Here is a 27,943-nt window from a genome sequence, read left to right as displayed (position 1 = left end):
ATGATAAAAAGAAAACCAACGATTAATTTAGGTTCGTTGTTTCAGATTTGCTTTTCATCATTAGATAACCAGAGATTGATGGAGCTCCGAAAACCCTAGAATTCTTTAGCCGAGAGAGAGAAAGTGAAAAAGAAAAAGAATCTGGAAATGAACCCTAGCGTATAGCTAGTTTCATTAGAAGTATATAATAAAGGGCGTTCTTCTCATTACGAAATTCTCCAAATCGAAAACTTTATTGACAAACCTTAAATTATAAAATTTTGGGTCTAGAAATAATAAAATATGAAAATATGGAGTTGATGGTGAAGGATCCATTTTGTTGGGTTTTTCAACGTTGAATCCTACAATAGTTTTCACGATTAAAAAAGTAAAATGAAAAGATAACATCCGCCTCCATCTCTCTCATCTTCTTGTGCGTGCCGGACCGCCGGTGTTGTGTTATTGAGAGTCAGACAGAGCGACTTCGGTCTCTCCTTCTTACAAGACACAACTTCTCATATGATCGTCTGAGGCTCTAACATCACTATGATTACTCTACTGAGAACTTAGAAGACGCCAATCTCCTTCTCTGATTAATCGGACAAAATATGTTAGGTCAGTTCTTCCACCCCCCTTTTTTTTTGTTCTTTATGAATTTTTGTAAGGAAATAATTCTTTGAACTATTCGCACACTGCAATTATTTTTGTCATCATGATCAGCTTACTTTGTTCGCAGGCTGTGTCCAACACTCGTATTTTTGCTGTATAGATCCTATTCGATACAGTGGGAAACAATTGCATTCAAATGGAAACTCGGGTTTGCTTGGAATGCGCCCAGTACAGAATTCAGGTACTAAAATGGAGTTTTATTTACTTTGAATGTGATTGACGTTAAAATGGAGTTCTTAATTAGATGCACTTGTCATTGTTCAATCATGGTCATAAAATCGCTTGGTGCTGAATGCTGATACACATAGCCCAAATGCCAAACGGACTGAATATACATTAGTAAGAGAAGTATGTAATGAACATACAGTGGTAAGGTTACAATTAAAAGTAGAGGTTAAGTTGTCTGCTGTGCTGACCGCTTGCGAAATTAAGGGTCAGTTGGTTCCTACATAAGCTGTTGAGTTACATGGGATGTGTATGTGATGTTTTTACTAAAACATGTCAATTGTCGTGCATTTGAGGTCATTTGTCCACTATTGAAATTGGCCTCCTAAACATGCTAGCAAAACCATAATGTAGCTGGTGCTGCACAAAACAACTTCTTTTTCCTTTTCTACATTTGGGGATATAATTATCATTGCTTTTACAAATATCCTGGCTGAGTGATTTGTAGTTTTAACAGGTCATTGGATGCGCCACCCGTTGCTTAAACAGGGAAATCACTACAGATGTGTTGTAAAGAAAAACACATTCGAACGAGAGAAAACTTTATTCTCTGGATATCCTTTTTCCTGTTTAAGTGGTCTGGAAAAAGATTCATGGATGGCACAACAATCTAAAGCGCGTCTGATTGATTTTCTGTCTCCAGCAATGGGTCATAGTCAGGTATGTACAAATCAAGTTTTACTCTCTTGCTCCTATTTTTAGTTGAATGGTATTTAAATGCTTCTATGACTTCATTCTTTCCTTTGTTTCCCAAATGGTTGTTAGTTGATTATGGTCGAGGCGGGTTGCTATGGCACCAAAATGAATTTGTTTTAGTTGATCCCATCTGTGATTTACTAATTAGCTTTACCACTACCATCATCTGCGATTTTTCCTTTGCCAGTTTTGGAGAGTGAATTCCAGTTCCGTATTAACTTGACTTCTGTTCAGTTCCCAAGTTTAGTTGATCCCATCTAGTTGGACCCTACTGGATTATTGACCTACATGACTCATGATAGCTTTTTTTTCAAGTGTGTACTCTTTACTCGAGTAGATATGAGGTCTAAGGGTTACAGTAATTTGGATTTTGTAAGGGAAGAGGACTGTTGTCTCACTCGGTTCTATCCTCAGTCCTGCATATGTTCTGATGCTTATCATTCTTTCACACCATTGAACATTTGTGTCACATTTTAAATGAAGGGTTAGGTTCATTCCACTTTGAATTCATAAGAGTTCATGTATTGGCTCGTTCTAGACATTGCACATACAGAAGATCTGAAAGACTTGATCAGAGTGAACCATACGTTTTGAAGAAAACAATCTGGCTGGATATAGGTGACTCTTAACAAACCCTACAAATTCATGTCTATTGTCGCATCTGCCTGCCGGAACATATTTGTTTCTAGATGATAGAACTCTGTGCATGCTTCTCTAACAGTACCATTTGGTTGTCAAAGCCACCTTTTTAAAGTGTTTGATTAGGCTATTCCTCAACATTCTTCTTTAATGTGAGAAACAGATATTTGTTAGTCATTACAAACTCGGAACATTGTGAGCCCAATCTCAGTATTTCTCGTTCCATTCGAGCCATTTGGATGTTCAAAGTCCTTTTTGTTGTTGCTGTTTCATGTTCTTACTGAGCGTGTCTTAGTTGTCATTATGTCTAACAGGACGCACATCCAGAATCTAGCTTAAGCATTCCAGCAATCACGAGCGCTCTCAAAAAAACGAAGCTCACTTCCAAGGTATGAAAGCCAATTGCATATCTATATTGATAATGTAAATTCTGGGTGAAGTATTTTATTTTTCGACTCTTTTTATGTTTATGTATGATCATTTGATCAGCACCGTGGTCCAGACATCATTGAACTTCAAAACTGGATTTTGGCTGGTCATTCAAAATCATATGTTTCTGCACTTCAGAAGTTATATCATTCGTTGCTGCTTTCCAGTATTTTAGTTTTAACTTGTGCTTGGTATCACATGGGAAGAAGAATCAGAGTTTGTTTATACCTAAATAGATATGTGCACTAAAAGATTGTTAGAAACTATAGTGTAGCTGACTTTGGACATAGATCAGTTACATGATAGAACATTAGGTCGACTGATTACAGATCTACAGCATCTTTTAAATACCTGGTGCATACATAGTTCATTTGATCTAAGCTGTGGCACTTGCAAGTCGACTAGTGAATATTAGTTGAATACCTTAAAATGGATTGACTTGTTTATTGACTTTACAAATTTATTACCTTTTATAGGCTATGATGGATTTGGCTTCTCAAGATGGTCTGGTTTACATCTCTGGGCCAACTTATGCTAGTTCAACAGTAAGATCACTAGTTACACTTTACCCTTTCTTGTTCTTTGTGTTTTTAAACCATATTTATATTATGGATTTCTATTTTTGAACTTCTTTACAAACATGGAAAAAAGGTTATTAGAATCATTTCATTGAACAATTCTTCAACCTTAGGGTGGGAAAGTAGTTATACATTTAAGGCAGTGCTATAGACGTCTTTCAACTATACTAGCTAGTTAAGTGATACAGGTTGTGAGAAGTAATACTACGACACGTTGCCATTATTAAAGATCACAAGTCAAACATGCATTGGTTACCATAGCGTGTTCGTTATATACATGACAATGCGAGTGCAATCTTGAAAGCGGCTTCTTGTGGCCTTATTTGCTGCTAGTTCAGTGGGGACATTTGTTGCCACGGAAAATTTAATCACTTATAAGAATTCCCAGTTAAAAATTTAGTCCCTCGTTGGCATTGCTGTTGGAGCAGGACTTTGTGTAGTAGATTCAGTGGTGATTCTTCTGTGTATCTCCTATGTGTTAAACTTAAACTTAATCTATTTCAGTTTTTGTTAGTAACATAGTCCTAGTAGATTGATGAAGTCATTTTGTGTTGGTACCAATGACTTGAATTCTGAACTGCTAATCAGCATCGATACTCTGATTTCAATTTTGAATTGAAACTTCCAGGTAACATCATCAAGCATCAACTGTAAACTACCACCTTCAGGACTTGGTCGTTACCCTATTCCAAAAAGGCGCATGGGGGTTTCTGCATTCGGAAACGTGGCAACTCGCCGTATCCAGCGTCATGTCTGCTTTGCTACAGTAAGTCAATTGATTCGTCATGGGAGAGCAAAGAAACAGCACAAAGCACAAGGTCGAAGATTGAGTAATTGTCCCCAGAAGCAAGGAGTATGCCTTACAGTTCAATTGGCATCGCCAAAAAAACCAAATTCAGGCAACCGTAAGACAGCTAGAGTACGCTTGACTAATGGCAAAGACGTAACTTGTCTCATCCCTGGCGAGGGGCATAATTTACAGGAACATAGTATTGTCTTAGTTGGAGGAGGTGGAGTCAAAGATTTGCCAGGTGTGAATTACCACTGCATTCGAGGAATCAGGGACTTGAAGGGTGTTCCAGATCGTAAAAGAGGTAGATCCCAGTACGGCACCAAAAAGCCACGAAAAACACCCGAAAAACAGAATGCAAACTGAGCGAACGAAGCCTATTTCAATTTTAGCATAATCTGGAAGATTTTAAGTTTGGCTTCTAGTTTTAGCGATTTTTTTTAGTGATTTTGAATTTGTGTACTTTTCAAACCCTTTGGGTCACATGTTTTAGATATGTACATGTACCCCTTGTAGCAAATTTCAAATATTCCCTCCGTCCCACTATTAGATGATCTACTTAGTTTAAAGTTTTGTCCCACCATTAGTTGACCTATTTCATTAAACAAGGGAATATTTCTAAAATTATCATTTTCATTGGTTATCGTTAATATAAGAAATGTATATAATTTGATATCCATGTTTATACTCGTTACGTAGGTGTTTTAAAATGCTTTCCAATGATACAAAGTTTACAAAAATCCATGATATAGTTTGAGAGATAAATCGTTTCTAAATTTACAAATTATTATCCATAAGGGTATAATTGTAAAAAACACTTAAAAATACTCCTCATTCAATGCCTTCAGAATTGTGCAAACTTCAACTAGGTCATCTAATAGTGAGACGGAGGGAGTACATGAACTTCTTTTGTAACCTGGCCAAATTGGGGCTTAGAGTGATTAATTTGGGCCTATAGATTTCCACATCCACCCAATAAAGAAGGTTAAGGGGTGTCTAAATTTGATGAATTGACCAGTTTACCCTCTATAAAATATCCATACTACAAATTTACCCCATTAAATCTTAATAATAAAACCTAAAACTAAAACCAGTTTCAATTTCAATTCTATAAACCGATTCTCTCGTCTTCTTCTTCTCCTTTTTTTTTTTGAATCAAAACATCTTCAAAAACGATTAATCGTCTCTTTTTTCTATAAAATGTCGTCGAAACAGGTAAGAGTGAAGCATCCTAATAGCATGAAATTTCGTCGAAACAAGTAAGAGTGAAGCATCCTAGTAAGAGTGAAGCGATTCGAAACAAAACGGTTGAGGAAAACGAAGCATCTTTGATTAAGCCTGCACAGGAACCGATCCGGACCGATGGACCGTCTCGGAACCGATGGAACCGTACCTGTTTTTGTACCGAACCGAAGAAGAGGGTACAGGTACCGGTCCAAAAAATAGGAACCGGCCTTTGGGAGGTACATGTACACGGTCCAATACAAGTCCCGTGCCATCTCGTACCGACTGTACCGAGTAGTAGTAGCCGTTAGATTTAGGGGATAATAAATCAGTATTAGCCGTTAGATTAAAGGGGGGTATATAATCGAACATTATAGGGCTAGGGTTTCTCTTCTCATTTTTTTTTTCCCGTCTCCTCTCTCTCTGAGAAGGAGAAGAAGTGAAGAACTCCATTACAAGGAGGAGACTTCTGAATCTTCTCTTCTCCATTACTTACCACCTCTCGATTCAGAAGAAGAAGGAGAAATTGTTAACCAAGGGTAAGTGTTGAATCAGTTGATTCAATTCTCCTATTTTGATTTTTGGAACCTAGGGTTTTGAAGTAGTGTTGATTTGTATTCTAATAATTCTACCTTCCTTGATATTGGATCAGATTTGTAATTAAGATATCAAAAAGATTTATTCCTTCTCTACAAGAGTTGATTTGATTTGGCTTGGATTTTATTTCCACCAAACTGGTAAGAATTCTATCTTCATAATCTTTTGATTTTCATTATTTTTTAGTTCATATGAAACCCAGACTTTGAATTTGGTTTTAAAATTGTATTTACTGATCATCGTTTTAATTTGTGAATTAAATGAATTTTTTTGTTCTTCAAAAAATTGGGTTTGAGCCTATGGACATATGGTAAAAATTGCTTTGGTGTATATGTGCTGATTATAAGCTTGAAAATGTATGTTGTGGGTGGGCATAAACACGGAATAGTTGGATTAAGCTGAGAAACTTGCACTGATAGTTGATTTTTGATAGCTCTAATTCTTTTTAGAAGTTGCCTTAGTATGTATGTGCTGATTTTAAGCTTGCAAATGTATGTTGGGGGTGGAGATAAACACTGATGGTGCCGCAACTTAAAATAAGCACTGATTGAGTTATCCTTTTTGTAATGAAATGTGCACTAGTATGAGGCTTGTACTTGTGAACGAGTACTGGGCTTTTGTATGTGAATTCTGCTAGTTCTATGCATCTATGTTTCTGTATGTGTGAAGGGATTCAATTTTCTCCATTACTGCACTGTCCTGCTATGAATTCATGTTATGAGTTGATAACCATTACTGCACTGTCCTGCTATGAATTCAAATTATGGGTTGATAAGTAGTTACTCTTTTTAGCTGAAATCTGCTTTGCTTTGTATTATTTACTTACGGAAACTTCTGCTTTACTTGTGAAGAAGGTAACAGATATACATATTACATTATTAGTTTATTACTTGTTTTGCAGTAATAAACATAGACTAATAGTTGATAACTTCTATTACTTGTTTTTGCAGCGTTACTTGGTCCTATCAACATCAATGCCACCACCAGTGTTGCTGCCATGGAATAGAATCAATAGATATTCAAGGCTTTGTATTTGTCATTGCCACCAGTGCTACATTTTTACCACCAATGTCCAGTCAGTGACTCAGTGCTACTGCTAGTCTTCTACTTGTTACTTAGACTCTTTTACTACTTCTTAGTTCCTACTACTGTAGTACTGTTTAATTGTGTGTGTGAATGTGTGAGTGACTGTCTATCAATCTTTGACTCTTATGGTACTTGCTACTTTTTTAGTTTTTTAAGACTTGGTATTTGATAGTTTTCTTTGCTAGTATTAATAGTATTGTTTCTTCTTGTTAGTTGTTAATTGTTAACAATACTGTCAATACATGCTTAGTAAAACAGGTCCTTATTAACAAGAAAAATTGCAAAGTCTGGAACCGAGTATAGTACCGGAACCGTACTTGGTACCGTACTGGTCTCGAACAGTACCGGAACCGAGGTACAGGGTACAGGTACCGGTCCAAAATTTTGGAACCGAGTCTAGGGAGGTACAGGTACTCGGTCTTGGCAAGAACCGATCCGAACCGTACCGTGTGCACCCTTATCTTTGATCGAATCAGGTACTTTTCTGTCAACCCAATCCTCTAAAGTAGGTTTTAATAACATGCAATCGCTTAGAAATTAGAAATTTTGAAATCAAATTTTTCTGGATTTACCAGAATCGGATTATGTTAATCTACGAGTGAACAGATTGTAATTAGAAACGGTTGACCTTCATGTCTACATACCCCGATTGTGATGAATATCTTTCTGGTTCGAGAAATTTGAACCAGAATCGGGCTATGTTAATGTCTATATAGCCCGATTCAGTTACTGCAAGGATAACCGGTTTTTTTCTGTAAGTTTTTTTTGTTAGAACCGGATTACATATGTGTCCACAAAAACCGATTATGTGGCCTTTGAATTGTTATATGCTTAGTCAATAATCGGATTACATGAGCACTTATAAAAAACTGATTGTTTTTATTATGCTGGAATCGAATTTTACACGTGTATAGAGTAAACTGATTACAGTAATTAAAAATGCCCAACTTTTATGTCCCTTTTTGTTGTTGTTAGAATCAGATTACATGAGCACTTATACAATCCGATTGTTGTATGTCATGTTAGGAATCGGGTTATAAATGTGTATTGAGTAGATCGACTATATACCTTATATGATTCCTTTGTTGTTTGTCGCTTATCTCCGTATTCTACAGGCCAAACAAGGACAAGCAACAAAAGCAAGCCGAGAAGAAATCTAAGAAAAAACATGGATTTGCATCTCCTCAGAGTTTGGGACCTCGTCGACAAAGTGGTCAAAATTTAAATGCTCCCCACCGAAGGGGCTCCGGGAGTAAATCCAAAAGAATCATCATCAATGACCCACCACCTCACCACAAAAAGGTTCGGGGAGGAGGTGGAGGAGGAGGATGAGGGGCCAAAGAAAAAGCGGAAGAGAGTCACCGTCACCACAAAAAGGAATTCTGAAGGTGCATCGAGTAGCTCCCAACCTCCTAAAAAAGGACGAGGTGGACGTGGTCGTGGTGAGGATGTTGATGAATAAATGGTTTCAAACTTATGTCTTTAACTATGGATAATTATGGTGTCAAAACTTATGTCTTAAACTTATTTTCGAATTATGTTTGGTTATATTCCTAGTTTATGAATGACTGAAAATTGTTTGTGTTTGTCTAAGACGCGACAAAAGAACCAATTACAATGTGTGTGCAGAAAATGCATGACTCTATAAGTTTTTTCTATCAAAATCGGTTTACATTTACCTATATAAAATATGATTCTGACAAATTTTGCTCACCTAGTTTTTAATTTTTCAGAATCGGTTTATAAAGATACTTTTAAAGTCCGATTCTGACAAAACAAAAAAATCCATAATTCTGGAATCGGCTTATGTGGGTATCCGATTCTTGTGAGAAAAAGTGACAATATTCCTGTATCTTTTTTTGACAAGAATCGGATTACAAGTGACATATTAAAAACCGATTATTGAGAGGTAGATCTTGACAACCTTTATAAACAGTCTATGTTAGCATCACATGTAATCCGATTCTTGCAAAGAAAAGTGGCAGTTCTTATGTAACTTTTTTTTGCCAAGAATCGGATTACATGTGCAATATTATAATCCGATTATTGAGAGGCACTTTTTACATGATTTTGCAAGGACATAATCGGACTATGTGGACATACCAAAACTCCGATTGTTTGAATTGAATTTGAAAAAAATATTCGTTGAATATATATCTATATAAAGACAACCTCTTTGAGCCAGTCGCACATCACACAATGAGCCTAGAAAATGGAATGAGAACCGTATGAAGATTTGTGTCTCGTTAAATCGTTTGCTAATACGTCCTGTGAACGTCAGAATGAAATCTATTCAATGTTTTGGAAGAAAGTTAAAGAGTTCTTTTACGAGCGTACCGAGAATACCAATAAAAGCAAAGGAGAGACTTGGCATTTTGATTCAACTACATAAAAAATGCAATGCGAGAGTATGTTAAAGTTAGAAATATGGTGTACCAACATCATCCACAAGCTCCTCTTAGGGAAAAAATGAGTAATCCGATAATATTTATACTTATGTCATCATTAAAAGTTCGCATACTAACATACGTGAATTCACTGATTTCAGCTGGAACGTTTCAATGGGCTATGGAGAACTCGTAACGCGAAAACTAAGTTCATTCACCAGAAAGAATATACGACGTTGTACTGACGTGCGCGTAGGTTCATTGACGAACATTTGATGTGTCAAATTCTAGAATACTCATACTGAATCCTATATATGTAATACGCTAATTTCCTAAACTATGTAATGAATATTTTGTTTCTGAAAGTAAGGTACAATCGGATTATGTGGGCATCAGTAAACACCGATTGTGGTTTATCTGGGTATTTAGAAAACCCTGATTCTGGGTTTATTACGTTATTTGGAAAACTCAACCCAAAATCGGTTTACAATTGCACAAACATAAACCTATTATGGTTCGAGTTTCTTAAGAAAAATTCAAAAAAAAATCAAGTTTTGATGATGAATTAATGGTAGTTTATTCAAGAGTTAACCTGATTAAACATCATTTAATCACCCAAATTAACATTACTTAATCAGGGACAGTTTTGCCATTTAGTAAAATAGTTGGATAAGGGGTTATCTTTTTTACTTTAATTTTGTTTTTGGCTTATAGTCATAGGTCCAAAGTAATCACTCTAGGTCTCAAATTGGCCCGATTTTGTAACGGTATATTAGTCTTTGGCATATTACTTTCTGCACCATAATTTTGAGAACCACACATCCTTCAGGAAATGGTAAACGCTATAGGACTTCTACAAGTCTACAACAAAAACCTCATTGTATAACATTCATGAAGAAATTGAACAAAAACTCAAGGTGGAAAGAAACAAGACTACAAAAGGCGACGAAAACGTGGGCATTGTTAGAGAATTTTACGTGGCACTGTTTACGAACGAGTTTCGGTCATGTGACATTAGAGGATTTGTGTACGAGCTCGGCGCTCTAAAACTTCTTTCCCCCATTTGCTTGCGCTTGTTTTGATGTGGGTATGCTAGGTTTCCATATTTCTCCTGTCTTAGATCGACTAATGGCGAAACTGAAGAATCTTCCGAGAAAAAACATCGTTATGGTACATAATTCATCCTTTAATTCCTTGATTACTTCTTATTCTACATATTAGTTTATTTATATTGGGTTTGTTTTATTCGAATTTTGAATTTGGTCTTTAGTTTACTGTTTACTATATCTGTGATGACTTTGTGGTGTTTGATGTTTTTGCTCAATGAATATTTAAGGTTGTTGTTGTCTGGAGCATTTGTTCTCTGTGTTCCAACAGAGAATGGTGGAAGTTCAATTTTAATGTTGTTTGATGGGCAGGGCATATGTTTTGATTTCAGGAACTAAAGGTTTTAAAGCAGACCAACCTAAACTTCTTAATTGTGTTGCCAATGCTCGTTCATTGGAATCAACAGAGGTAATTGTCGCCTCTGATATGTCCGATACCGGATGTGTTTTAGGTGAAGGAACATTGGGACGTGTGTATAAAGGGATTCTCGAAAACGGCCAGGTGAGAGTTGTTGTTACCTTTATTCCTAAATGCTATTAGATGACATGGTCCTAAATGTTATTAGATGACTGTTTAACGTGTCAATAAACTGAATTTTTTCAGAGTCGAAGAATGAGTTTCTTGTAGAATTGTTTTCCACACTTCTCTTGTCGAGAACCATGCCTTATTTATACATTTGAGTGATTACAAGATATCTCTAGTTTGTTTGGATAACTAGAGAGACGAGTTTAACGCAAATACAATCGTTTACTAGCTGGTCTTGTGGAAGACTGTTATGCTTCTTAGTTTTGTTGAACTGTATCCGATGACTGTGCTTGGAAATGGTCTGCAGTGGTGACTGGTTTAGCTGATGTGCTGACACCCTCCCTCAAGTTGAACCGGAGTTGACGAATGTTCAACTTGTCACATATGAGTTGAAACCTCGGAGTTGGGAACCCCTTTGTAAATATATCTGCTAGTTGATCTCGACTGCTGATGAACGTAACATGTAACTGTTTTCGTGCAACTCTTTCTCGGAAAAAATGATAATCTATCTCTATGTGTTTTGTACGAGCATGGAATATTGGTTTGGCTGTTAGATACGTGGCCCCAATGTTGTCACACCAAAGAGTGGGTGTAGGCGTAACAACCCCTAGTTCTTCAAGCAGAGACTGGATCCAGATTAGCTCTGAGGTTTCAATTGCCACACCTCGATACTCTGCTTCAGTGCTGGACTTGGAAACTGTTTTTTGTTTGCGTGCATTCCATGAAATAAGATTTCCCCCAAAGTAAATACAATATCCACTTGTCGATCTCCTGTCATCAAGACTGCCAGCCCAATCCGCATCTGAGTATGCATGCAGATTATAATCTCTTCCAGGTTTAATGAATAAACCATACTCGACAGTATGCTTTAGATATCGTAGAATTCGTTTCACCATCTCCCAGTGTTCTATATATGGCTCATGCATATACTGACAAGCTTTGTTCACAGCAACAGAAATATCTGGACGAGTTATATGTAGATATTGTAATACTCCCACTACACTACGATAGAGAGTTAGATCAGGGAACTTTGTTGATCCATGTTTCTGTAGCTTCATAGACGCAGCCAGCGGCGTGCTCACAGGCTTGACACCATCGAGTTTTGTTTTACGTAGCAAATCTGCAACGTACTTTCTCTGAGAGAGAACTAATGACTGGCCTTGTCGCAATACCTCCACTCCCAGAAAGTAAGATAAAGCCCCCATATCTTTTACTGCAAACTCTGATCCCAAATCCGTAATCAGAGTATCCACAACGCCGATGTCTGACCCTGTCACTATTATATCATCAGCATAGATTAATATATATGTAATAGAGTTTCCTTTCTTTTGAATAAACAATGAAGAGTCAGCTATTGAAGCAGTGAATCCTAGCTTCATGAGATGGTTACTGAGGCGGGAGAACCAAGCACGTGGTGCTTGTTTAAGGCTGTATAATGACTTATGGAGTCTACACACGTGATTAGGATAGTTTGGATCAGCGTAACCAGGAGGCTGCTTCATATAGACTTCCTCTTCCAAGACACAATGAAGAAAAGCGTTTTCAACATCCAACTGACGCAATGTCCAATCGTTCATCACTGCCAGTGAGAGAACTAACCGGATTGTACAGGGCTTAATCACAGGAGAGAAGGTTTCACCGTAGTCTAACCCTTCTTGTTGGTTAAATCCCTTGGCCACCGGACGTGCCTTATACCGTTGTATGGTACCATCTGGATTTCTCTTTATACAAAACACCCATTTTGAGACTACGATATTCATACCCTTTTGATATGGTACCAGAGAGTAAGTGACATTGTTGATTAAAGCATTTATTTGAGAGTCCATTGCTGATCTCCATTCAGGCACTGAACAAGCCTTTGAGTAACAGGTAGGCTCCATGAAGCCGTCATCTTGTAGTGGGTGCTTAGTAGTTAGAAGAGAAATCTTCTGGACAGGTTTCGAAATACCAGCTTTTTCTCTAGTGACCATTGTATTCCGAGGCTGGATCAAAGAATTTTGAGTCAGGGCTTCAGGTTGATCAGCTGTGGAAGACTGCAGTTGTGTAGAAGGTACAGCTGAATGCTCCGATGTACTTGGACGACTGATGTTGTCATCTGTAGAATTGGAGATGGATGGTGTGGTCGTTGCAGCTGTAATTGGAATCGACTTGTTGTTGAGGCATAAACACATACGAACTTAAGAACTCTGTACTGGTAGAAGGAGTGTCGAGACTTACCTCAGGACACTGATGCGTAGAAGAAGAGAAAGGAAAAGTGGTCTCTTCAAACCTAACATGTCCTGTTAGTAGGAGTGTGCAGGAAAACATAGCCTTTATGATCTGGGCTGTAACCCAAGAATATGCAGGGCAAAGACCTAGGCTCTAGATTGTGAGAGTTATATGGTAGAAGACAAGGATATGCCAAACATCCAAAGACTCGAAGCATAGAATAGTCTGGCGGTTTGTGGAAAAGTAGTTCTATTAGTGTTTTTGGTTCTGTAGAAGACTTAGGAAGACGATTTATCAAAAAACACGCAGTTGTGAAAGCATCTGCCCAAAAAGCTTGAGGAAGATGAGCATGAAATAGTAAGGCTAGGCCACTCTCTGTGACATGTCTAATCCGTCGCTCAGCAATGCCATTCTGAGATGAAGTGTGTGTACAAGAGAAGCGATGCTTAATGCCACAGTCATTGAGATAGGAAGTTATTTTTCGGTATTCAAGTGCATTGTCAGACTGGAAAACTTTAATAGAATGACCTGTCAAGTTTTCTACTTGCTTATGAAACTGTTTAAAGATGAGAAAAGCATCTGATCTTTTGATCATAGGAAACACCCAAGTATAGTGTGTGAAAACATCCATAAAGAGTAGGTAATATCTGAAACCAGTTCTTGAAATTTCAGGGGAGACCCAAATGTCTGAAACAACTAGATTTAAAGGTGCATCATACACTGTGGAACTACTAGAGAAAGGTAAACGCCTACTCTTTCTTATGTGACAAGAGTGGCAAAAATCAAACTTTTTATTCAGTACTGGAAGAGAAAACTTGCTTATTATCTTAGAAACTGTGCTAAGCATGGGATGACCAAGCCGCTGATGCCATACTGGTAAACTGGCAGAGAGAAATGATGTAGGAAAAACAGCTGTGCTACGATCTTTTATACCATCAAAAATGTAGAGACCCTTTTCATTCCTCCCTTTTAGCAGTTGTGCCCCCGTGGTGTTGTCCTTCACAACAAAGAAATCTTTGTGAAACTCAAAATAAACTTGATTATCTTTGCAGAATTGATATACAAACAGTAGGTTAGTTTTTATGTGAGGCACATGATATATATTGTTTAGGCAGAAGTTTCTATTGTTAGACATGAAAACTGCCTTACCAACGTGAGATATATGCAGATTATTGCCATTACCCACTTTGAATGTGTCAGTGCCATCATATTCATGAGGGATACACAGATTGTTCACATTGGCAGTCATGTGATGGGTTGCACCGGAATCCGTAACCCACTGGTCTGCAGATGAATCACCAGGGAAATCCAGATAGGCAGCTGGAGGTCTCATGGAAGAGGTGTTTCTTTGCTCATAACGAAACCAACAACGGTCAGCTGTATGATTTCGTTTCTTACAGATTTGGCAGCAAATATCTGAAAATGCCGAATGTCTTTGATTCTGCGGATGACGCTGATTGTTGTTGTTTGGAGGCGGTGGGCCTCTTGATTGGTTGTTGAATTTGCGTTGTGCCTTGCTTGAAAACGGAGAAGAACTGGTAGCTACAAAGTTGGCCATGGGTGTTTTGATTTGCGCAAGTTGCTGCTCAATCCTCATTTCAAAAGACAACAAATGAGAAGTAAAAGTCTGTATATCCATACCTTCCACAGTACTCAAGGCAGTTACAATTGGATCATATGTGTGATTTAATCCATTGCTGATACACTGCTTCTTTTCTTCAGCAGTTACATTGTAACCAAAGGCAGCTAGTTGATCAAATAGTTGTTTAGATTCATTGAGATAATTTTTGAGACTTTTGTTACCTTTGGACATGCAGTGAAGCTGCTTCTTGAGACAGCTCTGGTGAGCAAAGGTTTTTGGAGCATACTCAGCCTCCAATGCATCCCAGATTGATTTCGATGTTGTGAGCTCAGACACTGTGCTAAGAACCTCCGGTGTTAGGGTCGAATTTAACCAGCCAACAATGAGTGAATCCTGAGACTCATAAGCTGTGAAAGCTAGATTGATATCTGTACTGTCAGGAAGAGTGCGGGGTGGTATTTGTTTTGTGCCATCAACGAAGCTAGAGAGATCATAACCTCTTAGAATTGGTCTGAACTGTGCTTTCCAGAGGTGATGGTTGGTTTCAGTATGCTTCAGAGTCACTAGGTGATGAATCTGAACCTGACGCAAAGTAGTTATTGCATCTGCCATTTGTGACTGAGGTTTTGGTGTGTTTGATTACTGGATATGTGCTGCTTTTGTTTTGTTTTGCTTTTTTTTTATTTTTTTTTTGTGGTTGTATTGAGCGGAACGATCTTGGATCGAAGGCTGATACCAAGTCGAAGAATGAGTTTCTGGTAGAATTGTTTTCCACACTTCTCTTGTGGAGAACCATGCCTTATTTATATATTTGAGTGATTACAAGATATCTCTAGTTTGTTTGGATAACTAGAGAGACGAGTTTAACGCAAATACAATCGTTTACTATCTGGTCTTGTGGAAGACTGTTATGCTTCTTAGTTCTGTTGAACTGTATCCGATGACTGTGCTTGGAACTGGTCTGCAGTGGTGACTGGTTTAGCTGATGTGCTGACATTCAGGAAGTTGCTGTGAAAAAAATGTTTGATGAGGAGGCAGATTTGTCCAAAGAGGTTAAAATCCTCAGATCCGTAAAGCATTCTAACATCGTCAAGATGATAGGTTACTGTAATAAAGGGAAAGATAATATTATTGTTTTTGAACTTATGCCATCACGATCCTTGAATCTTCATTTACATGGTAAGGTTTCTCACCTGTGTATCATGACATGGTGAATCAATTATAAGAACTAACTTGATCTTCTATGTTGTAGACCTTGAACCCGGCAAAGAGCCTCTAGACTGGAAGACTAGGATGAAGATAGCAGAGGGTGTTGCCAAGGCTCTAGAATATCTGCGTGATCAAAATGATCCTCCTGTAATCTATAGTGGCCTGAAAAGTACCAGTATTTTACTCGATGAAAATTATAATCCAAAGCTGTCAGATTTCAGCTGTGCAAGACATGGTCCTGAATGTAATTATGTGGCGATACATTCAAAATTGGTGCGAGGAGGTGGTTATATTGGTCCAGAGTATATGAAGACTGGCGTACTCACTTTGGAATCTGATGTCTTTGGTTTTGGTGTTGTTTTGCTGGAGTTGATCTCTGGGCAGAAGCTAGTTGAGGAAAACATACGCGGTTCTGGAAAGCACGATCTTACTTCATGGGTAACTTTTATTCCTCTTTCTCCATTTTTTTATTCTTGTTTTCCAATCTGATGAGAGTTTGCAGTTTGTTTTTCTCGTGCATTTCCTTAGCGTTTCACCATGTTGACATTGCAGGCACGACCATTACTTGAAGACAGTAAGAAGTTCCCAGAAATTGCGGACCCCCTCATGAATGGACAGTATCCATGTCGTGAACTTGTCCAGGCTCTCGATCTTGCGAAAATGTGTGTACAACCAGAACCTCACAAAAGACCCCGTATAGCAGAAGTTGTGACTACTCTTTCGAATTTAGGCTCCCAAATCCATGAAGAAGCACAGGGTACAACCGAAGCTGATCCATTTACTCCCTTAACCATGTGGCGCAGTGCAGTAGCAGTTGCATAGTTTGAATCATGGTGTGAGAGGTCTAGTGAAGTTATGGAACAACCATGTAAGACTGTCATGTTGATAATTCGGACCCTGCCTTGTTGTGATTAAACAACTCCTTTATTAGTCTTGACATTGTAAGCTTGAATTCGGCAGTAAGTCAGTACTTTTTAGTTATTCTACGTATTCATATCAACTGCTTTCTGGCTGGAGGTTTTGCTGGTGATGTGGCCTTTGGTTTTTATAGCTTACTTGAGAAGTTTGCATGATTCTATAATATTGCAATTTTCTTATAACATAAATACTGAGTAGGCAGAGGGCACTTGGCTAACAGGATCATTGCTTATCCTGCTACTGCGATACTACTCCCTCCGTTTCTAGAAAAGAGGTACTTTCACTTTTTCAATTTGGCCTATTTTTAGATTAAAATAAAAAAGTGAAAGTATCTCTTTTCCAAAAACAGAGGGAGTATTATGCGTGCGGGAGTAGTGTCCTGATTGGATGGGCTCTCTCCGAGTTTGCTTCAAAAGTTCTACATGGGTTGGACATAGGAAAGTCTTCTAGTATGTTAGTATTTTTGAAACATGTTTTGAGGCATACTCAAATGTTTTGAGGCATACATCTGTCTAAGTTCGGCTGAAAAATTATCAGCCGAATTTTGAGTTATCAGTCGAATCTAGGCAAAAACGTAGGTTATCAGCCGAATCTTGAGTATGCCTCAAAATATGTTTCGTATTTTTCTCCATCGAACAAAATGAGAGAGCATTTACACATCGGTGAACACTCTACATTAGCATCAACAGATTCATTGCACAAGAATTCCGACTCTCAAACCAAATCTAGAGTTCTTGGTGCTCAATCATACGAAACATCAATTGCCTTCCATTATAACCCACACTTTCACCACACATGGCTATTATCTAGCTCCTCTTTTACCCAATTTGTCACCTCCGTATACGCATGGCTAAATTGAATACTCTTCTGTGTCTTCCGAATAGGCCCCTCTTTTAGCCCAGTTATCAAATGACAAAAGCAATACATAAGCAACGCGAGAGATGTGAATTTGCACAAAATACTAGTATAACTATCCCATAAACTTGAGAATCTTGTAGGAGCCAATATTAGCCCCCAATTTTGCATTCACGTTTGCCTTTCATTTTTGGCATTGTCCGTCTAAATTGCCCACTATCACGGAGTCCACTTGCATATTTTGTAAGTGGCCGTAGGGGCGAGCAAAACACCAAAATCTGCTGATTTTATCCGTACAAATCCGTATTTTGGTGGATGGATGGATGGACATCTAATACGTCTCTTGGCGGATTCTCCAACAAACATCCAATGTTAGAAGGGCCGGCCAATACCACTAGATCTCTGTTCGGGATTTTTCACGGTATCTTTGTCGTAGAATTATTCAATTCTAACAGCAAAAAAATATCCATCCGGGAAATGATACCACATGAAAACTGGGTACACGAATAGCACACAGGCTTGGGTGACTATTTCAGTTGTATCATCCTCATCTCTCTCAAGTCTCATCTGTGCGCGCCGGTGTTGTGTTTTCATCGAGAGTCGGCAGAGCGACTTTGGTCTCTCTTTCTTACAAAACCAAGTTCTCATATGATCGTCAGAGGCTCTAACATCACTATCTGCTTATAGGAGATTGATCGGACAAAATATGTTAGGTCAGTTCTTTCCTCCTTTTTTTTTTTCCTTTATGAATTTTTGTAAGTAATTGATTCTCAGAACTATTTACACACTCCAATGATTTTTCTCATCATGATCCACCTCTTTTGTTCGCAGGCTGTGTCCAACACTCGTATCTTTGCTGTATAGATCCTATTAGATGCAGTGGGAAACAATTGCATTCAAATGAATACTCGGGTCTGCTTGGAGTGCGCCCACTACAGAATTCAGGTACTAAAATTTCCCTATTCTAAGCGGAATCGACGTTAAAATGGAGTTCTTGAACTGAATATACTTTTGACTAGATGAGTATGTGCATGTCATCATGAGTAGTGAACTTACAATTGGTGAATAGAGGTTAAGGTGTATGCTGGCCGGTGGCACAATTGAGGGTCAGTGGGTTTCGATATATGTATGTATGTGATGTTTTTGCAAGAACATTCTGATTGCGGTGTATGTGAGATCATTTATGCACATCTCGAAATTGGCCTACTAAACATGCTAGCAAAGACATAATGTAGGTGGTGCAACATGAACAACTTGATTTTCCTTTGTACATTTGAGGATGTAATTCTGATTGTTGAGTAATTTGTAATTTGAACAGGGATGTGTCACCCGTTGCTTAAACAGGGAAATCATTACAGGCGTGGTGTCGAGAAAAACATATTCCAACGAGAAGTGGGTAATAGTCAGGTTTGTACAAATCAAGTTGTACTCTCTTGCTCCTAGTTTAAGTGCATGGAACATTATTTAAATACCCTTACTATAACGCCCTTACCAAAATACTTTTTATATCTTTACGGATATCACTAAACTTAATACATTACTAAGATATCCTTTTTGGTTCAATGTACATGCAAAACCATCCACCATTATTCAAAAAAAATAAAAAATAAATAAAACAGTACTTCTACTGCCCACCGCCGCCCACCACCACCATCACTGTCCACCGCCGCCCACCACCACCGACGGCCACCACCGCCCACCACCACCGATGACCACCACCACCGATGACCACACCACCAACCACCACCACCGACGACCACCACTGTCCACCACCGCCAATCACCACCACTGTCCACCACCGCCAACCACCACCACTATCCACCAACACCGCCAACCACCGCCGCCGCTAACCAACACCACCACTGTACTCTACCACCGGCATTAATCACATCGTCACCGCCAATAACCGCCACCTACCGCCGCCGCCAACCACCATTGCCGCCAACGACCACCGCCACCATGTGGGGTCAACTTGCTGAAGTTGTGTCCATATCGGCGGCAACTTGCTCCAGTTGTCTCCAACAAATAGTGTATAGGAACAAGTTGCAAAACAAAATGTAATCAACTAACTCCAGTTGTCTCCGAATCTGAGGAAACAAACCCAAATAGTCTTCAAAAGTGGAGGCAACTGGCACAAAGTTGTCTTCAAAAGTGAAAGCAACTAGCCCAAATTGTCTCTAAATATGGAGGCAACTAACATAAGTTGTCTTCAGATAAGGAGGCAACTATCACAAGTTGCCTCCAAAAATAAAAATTATACACAAATGAGTGAACCTAGTGTGAGTCGAACACACATCTTCTGACATATAGTCAGTTGTGCTACCATTGCACCACAGATTCATCCCAAATACTCTAAGATGTATATATATATATATAAGGATAATTTCACATGCTTCTCAAAAAAATGGGGCAAACTAGCTCAAGTTACCTTCGATTCTGGAATCAACTAGCTCAAGTTGCCTTCAAAGATGGAATCAACTAGCTTAAATTATCTCCAAAAGTGAAAGCAACTTTCTCTAATTTTCCCCAAAATACAGAGTCCAAGAGATGCATGCAGCAAACAAAATGGAGCAACTTTCGATGTTGCTGCAGTTCAATATCAGACTATTCAAGCAAATGAAATTTACTGAATCAATAATTGCATCAAGACAGAGTATACCTGAAATCTACTGCACCTGTTACTTCCTGAAATTTCTGTAACAGCATCATCATCAGCATAGGACATCCTCATTCAATCCCAACCTGCAATTTTAACAAACCCATTCATTCAATCCATACCGCTACAGCTTCATCCTCTGCATCCCAGCACAGTTGTTCCAGCATCATTATAGCTCCCCTGCAATCTTGAGATCCATTTATTCAATAAATTCTCACTACTCGGCTTCAACTAGCTGTCTTCCACCAGTGCTACAGCTTCATTCTCTGCATCCGAGCACAATTGTTCCAGCATCATTACAGCTCCCCTGCAATCTTGATTTCCATTTATTCAACACATTCTCACTACTCGGCTTCAACTAGCTGTCTTCCACCAGTGCAGACCTCACATACAGCTCCTTCTTGACCTAGCCATTTCATCTGTAAAGCAGCAGTATCACACTGCATTTTGTAGCTCAACTCTCCATCACCTACAATTCCTGAACATACATTTATTGCTTCACTACTTGTAATTCAGCCACATCATTTCTTCACTGCTTCTTCAACCAACACCATCATTCTCTTGACCACAGATAACTACTTCCTCTAGCTTCTTGAGTAAACAAATTCAACCACGGACATTAACACAGATTCATAACTATCTACACTCACCATCCTCTCCTTCTTCCCTCTGTTCATCACTGCAAAACCATGTCATCTACAACATCCATCAGCTACATCTTGGCACCTGACACCAGAACTAGCATCATCTCTCTGTGAATTCACTCCCTAGCATACATATCTGCAAGAGATTCATTCACATCCCAGAATTCCATCAGCTCAGAGAATCAATTTCCTAAACAAGACCTAATTACTTCATTCTTCAGTATCTTGTTCTTTTATTCTCCATATCAGTCTTGTCCACCAACCACTTGCAATGACACTGCAATAACAGCATCAACACATCAACCAACTACAATCCATTACTGAAATACTAGCTTCTTCCATTATATCCACACAACCATCTTGAACTACAATATCCCAACCACTGCAACACAGCATCACCAGCATAGGACATCCTCTCTTCTTCTCTATCTTCTCAGCTCCAATGAACTCCATCCCGATTCTCTTCCCTGTAACAGTAGCAGCCAATATCCATCATCTTCTTTAACTAGTTCTCTGTAGTTCGTCACTTAAAACCCCGAATTGAATAATCACAGGTCCTAATTCTTCATTGAACTTAGCCACTGTCAAACCTCAATTTCCATTAATAACAGCAATCATCTTTTTTCTTTGTTCAAAATCAAATCCAAACAAAACCCATTCTTCTCAACTTCAACAGACTCCAATCTAGCTATTTCATTATGTTTGAACTCAATGACTGACTTCATTTCTCTATTGATGTTCCACACCTGCAAACAGATCCATGTCAGAAGCAAGATAAAGATGCGATTAATGTAAATCTAAACTTTGATTATAAATCAGAAATAAGAATCGAGATGAAACCGAAGCTATTAGGTTACCGACATCAGCAAAAAAAAGAAGAAGAATTGTTCTAGAACGATAAGGAGATATTAGTTTTTGTTAATTAACCTTTGTATTCAGTTGTTACTGCTGATTTTCATCGACTGTTCTCCATCGATCCAGAACAAAATCTCTACTTCTGATGTTGTCGATGGATGTCGTTACGGAAGAGGAGGAAGCAAAACATGATAGAACACGAATTAAACACCAATCATAATAGATCTGTTGATAGTAGTGGCGGACATGATGAAGGTGGTGGTGCTAGTTGTAGTGTTGTCGGTTGTGGGGTTGGTTGTAGCGATGAAGATGGTGGTGGATTTTTTTCCTGTGATAAGAAGTGGAGAAGAACGTAAGTGAGAGAAAGGAAGGCTAAATATGGAAATGAATAATTTATATTTTTAAATAAATTTTCAAACATTCCCACTTAATTGTATGGTGTTTAAATGTTCGTACGATTCAATTATTCCTTTTGTTTCCCAAATGGTTGCAAATATGGAACATTGAAAGGCCAATCCTCAATACTTCTTGGATGTGCAAAGTCCATTTTGCTATGTCTAACAGGAGGCGCATCCAGAATCTAACTTAAGTGTTCCAGCAATCACAAGCGCTCTCGAAAATGTGGAGCTCACTTCAAAGGTATGAAAGCCAATTTCAGATCTATATTGATGATATAAATTCAGGATGAAGTATTTTATGTTAAGACTCTTTTTATGTTTACCTTTGATCAGCACCGTGGTCCATACCTCATTGAACTTCAAAATTGTATTCTGGCTGTTCATTCAAAAGCATGTGTTTCTGCACTTCAGAAGTTGTGCCATTATTTGCTACTTTTCAATATTTTAGTTTGGATTATATGCAGAAGTAGGCCTCGTTGTGGACCCTCACTTTCATTTATAGGCCACTTTTTTTATTTCTTGCAAAACTAGTCAAGTTAAACGGATTCCATCCACTTTAACCATCTCGGTCGATTTATCGCGTTGACTTGTCAATATCTCGCCAAAATATCATATAGGGAGATCTCATACATGTGGTAAGATTACTGAAATGTCCTTCACACGTGTGTGTCAGTCACGTGTTCGATCTCATTCATTCTTCTTCTTCTTATCTTCTTCTTCTTTGTTTTCTTCTCCTTCCGTTTTCTTTCTTCTGCTCATTAGTGAAGAAAAAGGGTTTGATAGAAATTGAGAAGCAAAGTAGATTAAGGTTCAGTTTGTGAAGAAAGTATTGATGGTGTTTGGCATTGATGGTTTCGATAATCGAAGACTGGGGTTGAATTCGAACTGAAATTGGGTTCTTGGTGCTGGTTTTGAATGATTCTGCTGATATCATCCTCCGTTTGTTTTCTGCTGACTCTCTGCGAGTCGTGTGTTATGTCTATCTAAGTACATCAGATGTTGAGGTGGTATGATTGTTGAAGAAGATGGTGTGGTTGAGGTTTATGAAGAAAATCAATTAGAGATTTTACGGTTTCGGGATTAATCTGATAAAATCAGAGTTAGGGTTTGGCATGAAATTGAGAAATGAATTGAGATCTTAATGGATGAGGAAAAGAGGGGTTGTTGATGAATTGATGAGATGAAGCAGTTCTGGGAGAATAGTTGGGAATTGAGTTACGGTTTCCGAGAAATGGAATCAGAGTTTAATTTGAGGATGAATAAGAAGAAGTTAGAAGATGGGTTTGTTCTAATTGATGTTTGATTGAAGCTGTCCTGAAGATGAATCAAAGAATTAGGGTTTGCTGGTGATTTCAGTTATATGAGAAGAGTATGTAGAAGTTGTTGATGCTGAATTCATGGAAAAAATGAAGAGTAATTCAAGATTAAAGAAGATTGGTGGTGGTGCTGGAGTTGATTGAAGTCAGGAAACCGAGAGAAGGGTTCGATAGAATTTGTTATGAAGATTGAGAACTGTTGGTGATGATGGGAGTATTTTGGTGTTGGATGGAATAATTTGGTGGGATGTTGTAGCCTTGAGAAGAATTGCAGAATCCAGTTAAGAAAGAACAAGAATTGAATTATATTTGCTGGAATGGATTTATCTTGAGGTAATTGTTCTTCTCAGTGAAAGGATTGTATGAGATGCATGAATCGTAGATTGGTGGTGTTGATAGCTATAGAATGGTGGTGTTGTTTGTGTAGATGAAACTGTAGGTGTTATGGGATGGCCTGAATGAATGAGATGTTGCAGGAAGTATGGGTTTGGTGAGATGATTTTGAAATGGTTATGAAACTGAGAATGAACCAAGATGTGTATTTGAAGTTATATATACTGATTTGTGTATGGCATACATATTCCAGGCTCCGCTGCTACTGAAGTATCCGGCCAGTCTTTCAGTGACTGCATACTCATACTTTTTTGGTGCAATGTTTATGGTTATTGCTGGAATATCTGCCACCGATGGAAATACTGTCTGGACATTGACACCATCTGAGTTAGTTGCAGTTTTCTATGCTGTAAGTACTTCTAATCAGGATTTACTATTTTAGTTATATCATGTACTGAAATTATGGCTAAGTTAAGTGTACCAGTTTACCCCTGGTTATGACCTTAAGAAGCATGATTAAGTGCCTTAAAATGCACATCGTGCTTTGTTTGCAATATTGAGTTTTGAAGGAAAAACAAGTCTGTCTTGTCTATTTGGTTATCGAATATTATGGATGTAACTACCATTATTCCCAAGTTGATGTCTGTCTTGTCTATTTGGTTATCGATCAATGTAGATCTTTTCGATTCAATCTTTTAGTTTCGATTTCACAGAGTTCCAACTCCATTGCACTGTACTCATCTCTAAAGTTCTCCTGAAACTGCAACATGATTTAATAACACTCATCAGGGAAGGCATAACTTTATATGCATAACAGGTTATGCAGATACTCTAAACAATGCATAACTTGTCATGCAGTCAAAGTTACGCAGTTATGCATAGTTGTTTTTACTGCATAAGCAGTTATGCATAATAAGTTATGCAGTTCTGCATAGTTGATTTTACTGCATAACCAGTTATGCATAATAAGCTACGCAGTTCAGCATGTTTGCTTTTATTGCATAACAAGTTATGCATGATAAGTTACGCAGTTATGCATAGTTTTTTTTACTGCATAAGCAGTTATGCATAATAAGTTATGCAGTTCTGCATAGTTGATTTTACTGCATAACCAGTTATGCATAATAAGCTACGCAGTTCTGCATAGTTGATTTTACTGCATAATCAGTTGTGCATGATAAGCTACGCAGTTACGCATAGTTGATTTTACTGCATAACCAGTTGTGCATAATAAGCTACGCAGTTATGCATAGTTGATTTTACTGCATAACAAGTTATGCATGATAAGTTACGCAGTTATGCATAGTTGTTTTTACTGCATAACAAGTTATGCAGTTCTGCATAGTTGATTTTACTGCATAACCAGTTATGCATCGTAAGCTACACAGTTCAGCATGTTTGCTTTTATTGCATAACAAGTTATGCATGATAAGTTACGCAGTTATGCATAGTTGTTTTTACTGCATAAGCAGTTATGCATAATAAGTTATGCAGTTCTGCATAGTTGATTCTGGTTATGCATAATAAGCTATGCAGTTATGCATAGTTGATTTTACTGCATAAGCAGTTATGCACATTATTTTTTTTTTGGGCCTGCGCCTAAGTTCGCCTAACGTAAAAGACGAGGAATAGCTGTAGATTCTGCTGTTTGTCTTTTTTTCCACCCTTATGCGTCCACCGTCTCGAAAGTCTAAAGTCTCAAATACTGTACTAAATTTTAAGCTTTAGGTTAGGCAATTGTCTGGGTTAGGGCCATGTTCCCATTCTATGTCACTATTCAGAAGGCAAAAAGGGCCTTCAGTCTCAATGCCATTCCCATTCTTCGGACTTTTCTGTAATGTCTGTTGCATTCATTCCGACCGGTGCAGCGTTGCTTCTTTACTGATGATGTATGCTCAGGCTATTCAATGAGTTCAGCAAGCACTGAATGTTCAATAGATTTGAAGGACTAAAACGTCTTTTTAGCTAAGAAGATATGGACAGCTGGAAGATAACTGCAGCTAACTTTCCATCCATCACTTTTGGTCAAAACTTGTCTAGTCTAGCAATAAATAAAAAAAGTGGCCTAGAAATGAAAAGCACCAAAAAAACGTGCCTATTTTTGTAAAAAGCCCTTTTAGTTTTAACTTGTGATTGGTATCATAGGGGAAGAAGAATGAGAGTCCGTTATACCTAAGTAGATATGTGCACAAAGAGATTGTCAGAAATTATAGTGTAGCTGATTCTGGACATGGATCAGCTGCATGATAGAACATTAGGTCGACAGATTACAGACCTACAGCAGCTTTTGAATACCTGATGCATAGTTCATTTGATATAATCTGTACCACTTGCAAGTCAACCATGTGCGTTATTTACATGACAATGCGAGTGCAATTTCGAAAACGGCTCACTAATAATCATTCTTGTGGCCCTATTTGCTGCTATTTCAGTGGTGACATTTGTTCTCAGGGAAATTTAATCAGTGTATGAGAATACCCAGTTAAAAATTTAGTCCCTCGTTGACACTGCTGTTGGAGCAAGACTTTGTGTAGTAGATTCAGTCGTGATTGTTCTGTCTATCTCATCTGTGTTAAACTTAATCTATGTCAGTTTTTGTTAGCACCATTGTCCTAGGATGAAGCAGAAGCCTCTCTAGTAGATTGATGAAGTCATTTTGTGGTGGTACCAATGACTTGAATTCTAAACTGCTAATCAGCATCGTAACTCTGATTTCAATTTTGAACTGAAACTTCCAGGCAACAACATTAAGCATCAGTTGTAACCTACCACAATATGGGTGTTTCTGCATTTGGAAACGTGGCAGCTCGCCGTACCCAGCGTCATGTCTGCTTGCTACAGTAAGCCAATTGATTCGTCATGGGAGAGCAAAGAAATAACACAAAGCACAAAGTCGAGCTTTGAGTGATTGTCCCCAGAAGCAAGGAGTATGCCTTCAAGTTGGAAACAGACTGCCAAAGAAACCAAATTCAGGTGAACGTAAGACAGCTAGAGTACGCTTGAGTAATGGAAAAGACGTAACTTGTCTCATCCCTGGCGAGGGGCATAATTTACAGGAACATAGTATTGTCTTAGTTGGAGGAGGTGGAGTCAAAAAAATTCCCGGTGTGAATTACCGCTGCATTCGAGGAACCAGGGACTTGAAGGGTGTTCCAGATCGTAAAAGAGGTAGATCCCAGTACGGCACCAAAAAGCCACGAAAAAAACCTTGAAAAACAGAATGCAAACTGAGTGAACAATGCCTATTTCAATTCTAGCATAATCCGGAAGATTTAAGTTTGGCCACTAGTGTTTGCAATTTTTGTAGTGATTTTGAACCTGGCTAAATTGGGGCCTATGCCACTTAATTTGGCTCTACTACTAGACGACAAAAAAGGTCATTAGAAATAACTTTCACAACACCCCTTATCTAACAATTACTTATTAGATGTTAATTATGTTTTAGATGTTAGATCAACTAATGTTAAAAAGTTCTTCAAAACATCAAACAACTTAAATTTTTTGATTTTTTTTTTTGTAAACAGTACCCAGAATCGGTTTACGTTAATACACTTATAAACCGATTCCGAGTTGATGTTCCAAAATTAACAGAGGACTTTAACAATCGGTTGAAGTTGGCATATGTATAATCTGATTAAAGTAATCGGGTTTTACTTGACATATATAAACCGATTGTTGCCTTTCATAAGAATTTTTATTTCATTCATTTCATTAGGATGCATTTAGCACATGCATCAAGCCTTTAAACCCCTAGGCGACCCTATTGGACGAGTTATAGTCTCGTGAGGGTTTACATAGAGATATACCCACAAAACCTACACTAAAACTTCTAAAGCCATCAATCTTCGTATGAGGAATCCGACGATGATACACCCTCCATCATCTCCGGGGCATACTCCGGGATTTTGGATACCATGAATTGATAGCTTGCATAGAATGCGAATGCTTCCCCCTTTTCCTCCAAGTAGCGAGCGTTGACGACTTCATGCTACAAAAACACAAACTTACTTTGTTAGTGCGGTTTAAGTTGGAAGATCA

General features: G+C 38.2%; 2 protein-coding genes, 2 long non-coding RNA genes and 1 pseudogene across 7 annotated transcripts; 4 read left to right on the top strand and 1 right to left on the bottom strand.

The window, feature by feature from the left end:
* Positions 1-356: 356 nt before the first annotated feature.
* On the top strand, positions 357-4,648 carry LOC113322614 (40S ribosomal protein S12, mitochondrial-like). 4 transcript variants are annotated; one of them, XM_026570744.1, is made up of 6 exons: positions 357-594; positions 749-829; positions 1,331-1,533; positions 2,523-2,597; positions 3,114-3,182; positions 3,844-4,648. In XM_026570744.1, the coding sequence occupies exons 1-6, from the start codon at positions 588-590 to the stop codon at positions 4,369-4,371; spliced, it is 963 nt and encodes a 320-aa protein (XP_026426529.1). In that variant the 5' UTR covers positions 357-587; the 3' UTR covers positions 4,372-4,648. The 4 variants fall into 4 exon arrangements, with proteins under 4 accessions (XP_026426529.1, XP_026426527.1, XP_026426526.1 ...); XM_026570742.1 differs by having other exon boundaries at positions 1,322-1,533; XM_026570741.1 differs by having other exon boundaries at positions 716-829.
* A 978-nt stretch (positions 4,649-5,626) lies between these two features.
* On the top strand, positions 5,627-7,124 carry LOC113322943. Its single transcript, XR_003347365.1, has 3 exons — positions 5,627-5,768; positions 5,882-5,966; positions 6,777-7,124. It is a non-coding gene; the product is annotated as an uncharacterized LOC113322943 (long non-coding RNA).
* A 3,193-nt stretch (positions 7,125-10,317) lies between these two features.
* LOC113320523 (probable serine/threonine-protein kinase PBL7) lies at positions 10,318-16,996 on the top strand. The gene is made up of 5 exons (XM_026568428.1): positions 10,318-10,469; positions 10,738-10,907; positions 15,723-15,900; positions 15,974-16,368; positions 16,483-16,996. Exons 2-5 carry the CDS (start codon positions 10,833-10,835, stop codon positions 16,750-16,752), a joined length of 918 nt encoding a protein of 305 aa, XP_026424213.1. The 5' UTR covers positions 10,318-10,469; positions 10,738-10,832; the 3' UTR covers positions 16,753-16,996.
* A 2,557-nt stretch (positions 16,997-19,553) lies between these two features.
* LOC113323381 lies at positions 19,554-22,225 on the bottom strand. Its single transcript, XR_003347557.1, has 3 exons — positions 21,931-22,225; positions 20,132-21,749; positions 19,554-19,790 (listed from the first exon to the last, which is right to left on the bottom strand). It is a non-coding gene; the product is annotated as an uncharacterized LOC113323381 (long non-coding RNA).
* Positions 22,226-24,053: 1,828 nt separating this feature from the next.
* Positions 24,054-27,117, top strand: LOC113324602 (annotated as a pseudogene).
* The last annotated feature ends 826 nt before the right edge of the window (positions 27,118-27,943 follow it).

Source organism: Papaver somniferum, chromosome 11 (genome assembly GCF_003573695.1).
Source record: "Papaver somniferum cultivar HN1 chromosome 11, ASM357369v1, whole genome shotgun sequence".
Lineage (NCBI taxonomy): Eukaryota > Viridiplantae > Streptophyta > Magnoliopsida > Ranunculales > Papaveraceae > Papaver > Papaver somniferum.
This window is presented reverse-complemented; position numbering and strand designations above follow the sequence as displayed.

Coding starts and splice junctions, on each gene's coding strand:
- LOC113320523 (XM_026568428.1), top strand. CDS start 10,833: ATGTCCGATACCGGATGTGTTTTAGGTGAAGGAACATTGGGACGTGTG. Junction 10,908..15,722: donor GGATTCTCGAAAACGGCCAG/GTGAGAGTTGTT, acceptor GCTGACATTCAG/GAAGTTGCTGTGAAAAAAAT. Junction 15,901..15,973: donor CTTGAATCTTCATTTACATG/GTAAGGTTTCTC, acceptor TCTATGTTGTAG/ACCTTGAACCCGGCAAAGAG.
- LOC113322614 (XM_026570740.1), top strand. Junction 830..1,321: donor GCGCCCAGTACAGAATTCAG/GTACTAAAATGG, acceptor AGTGATTTGTAG/TTTTAACAGGTCATTGGATG. Junction 3,183..3,843: donor CAACTTATGCTAGTTCAACA/GTAAGATCACTA, acceptor TGAAACTTCCAG/GTAACATCATCAAGCATCAA.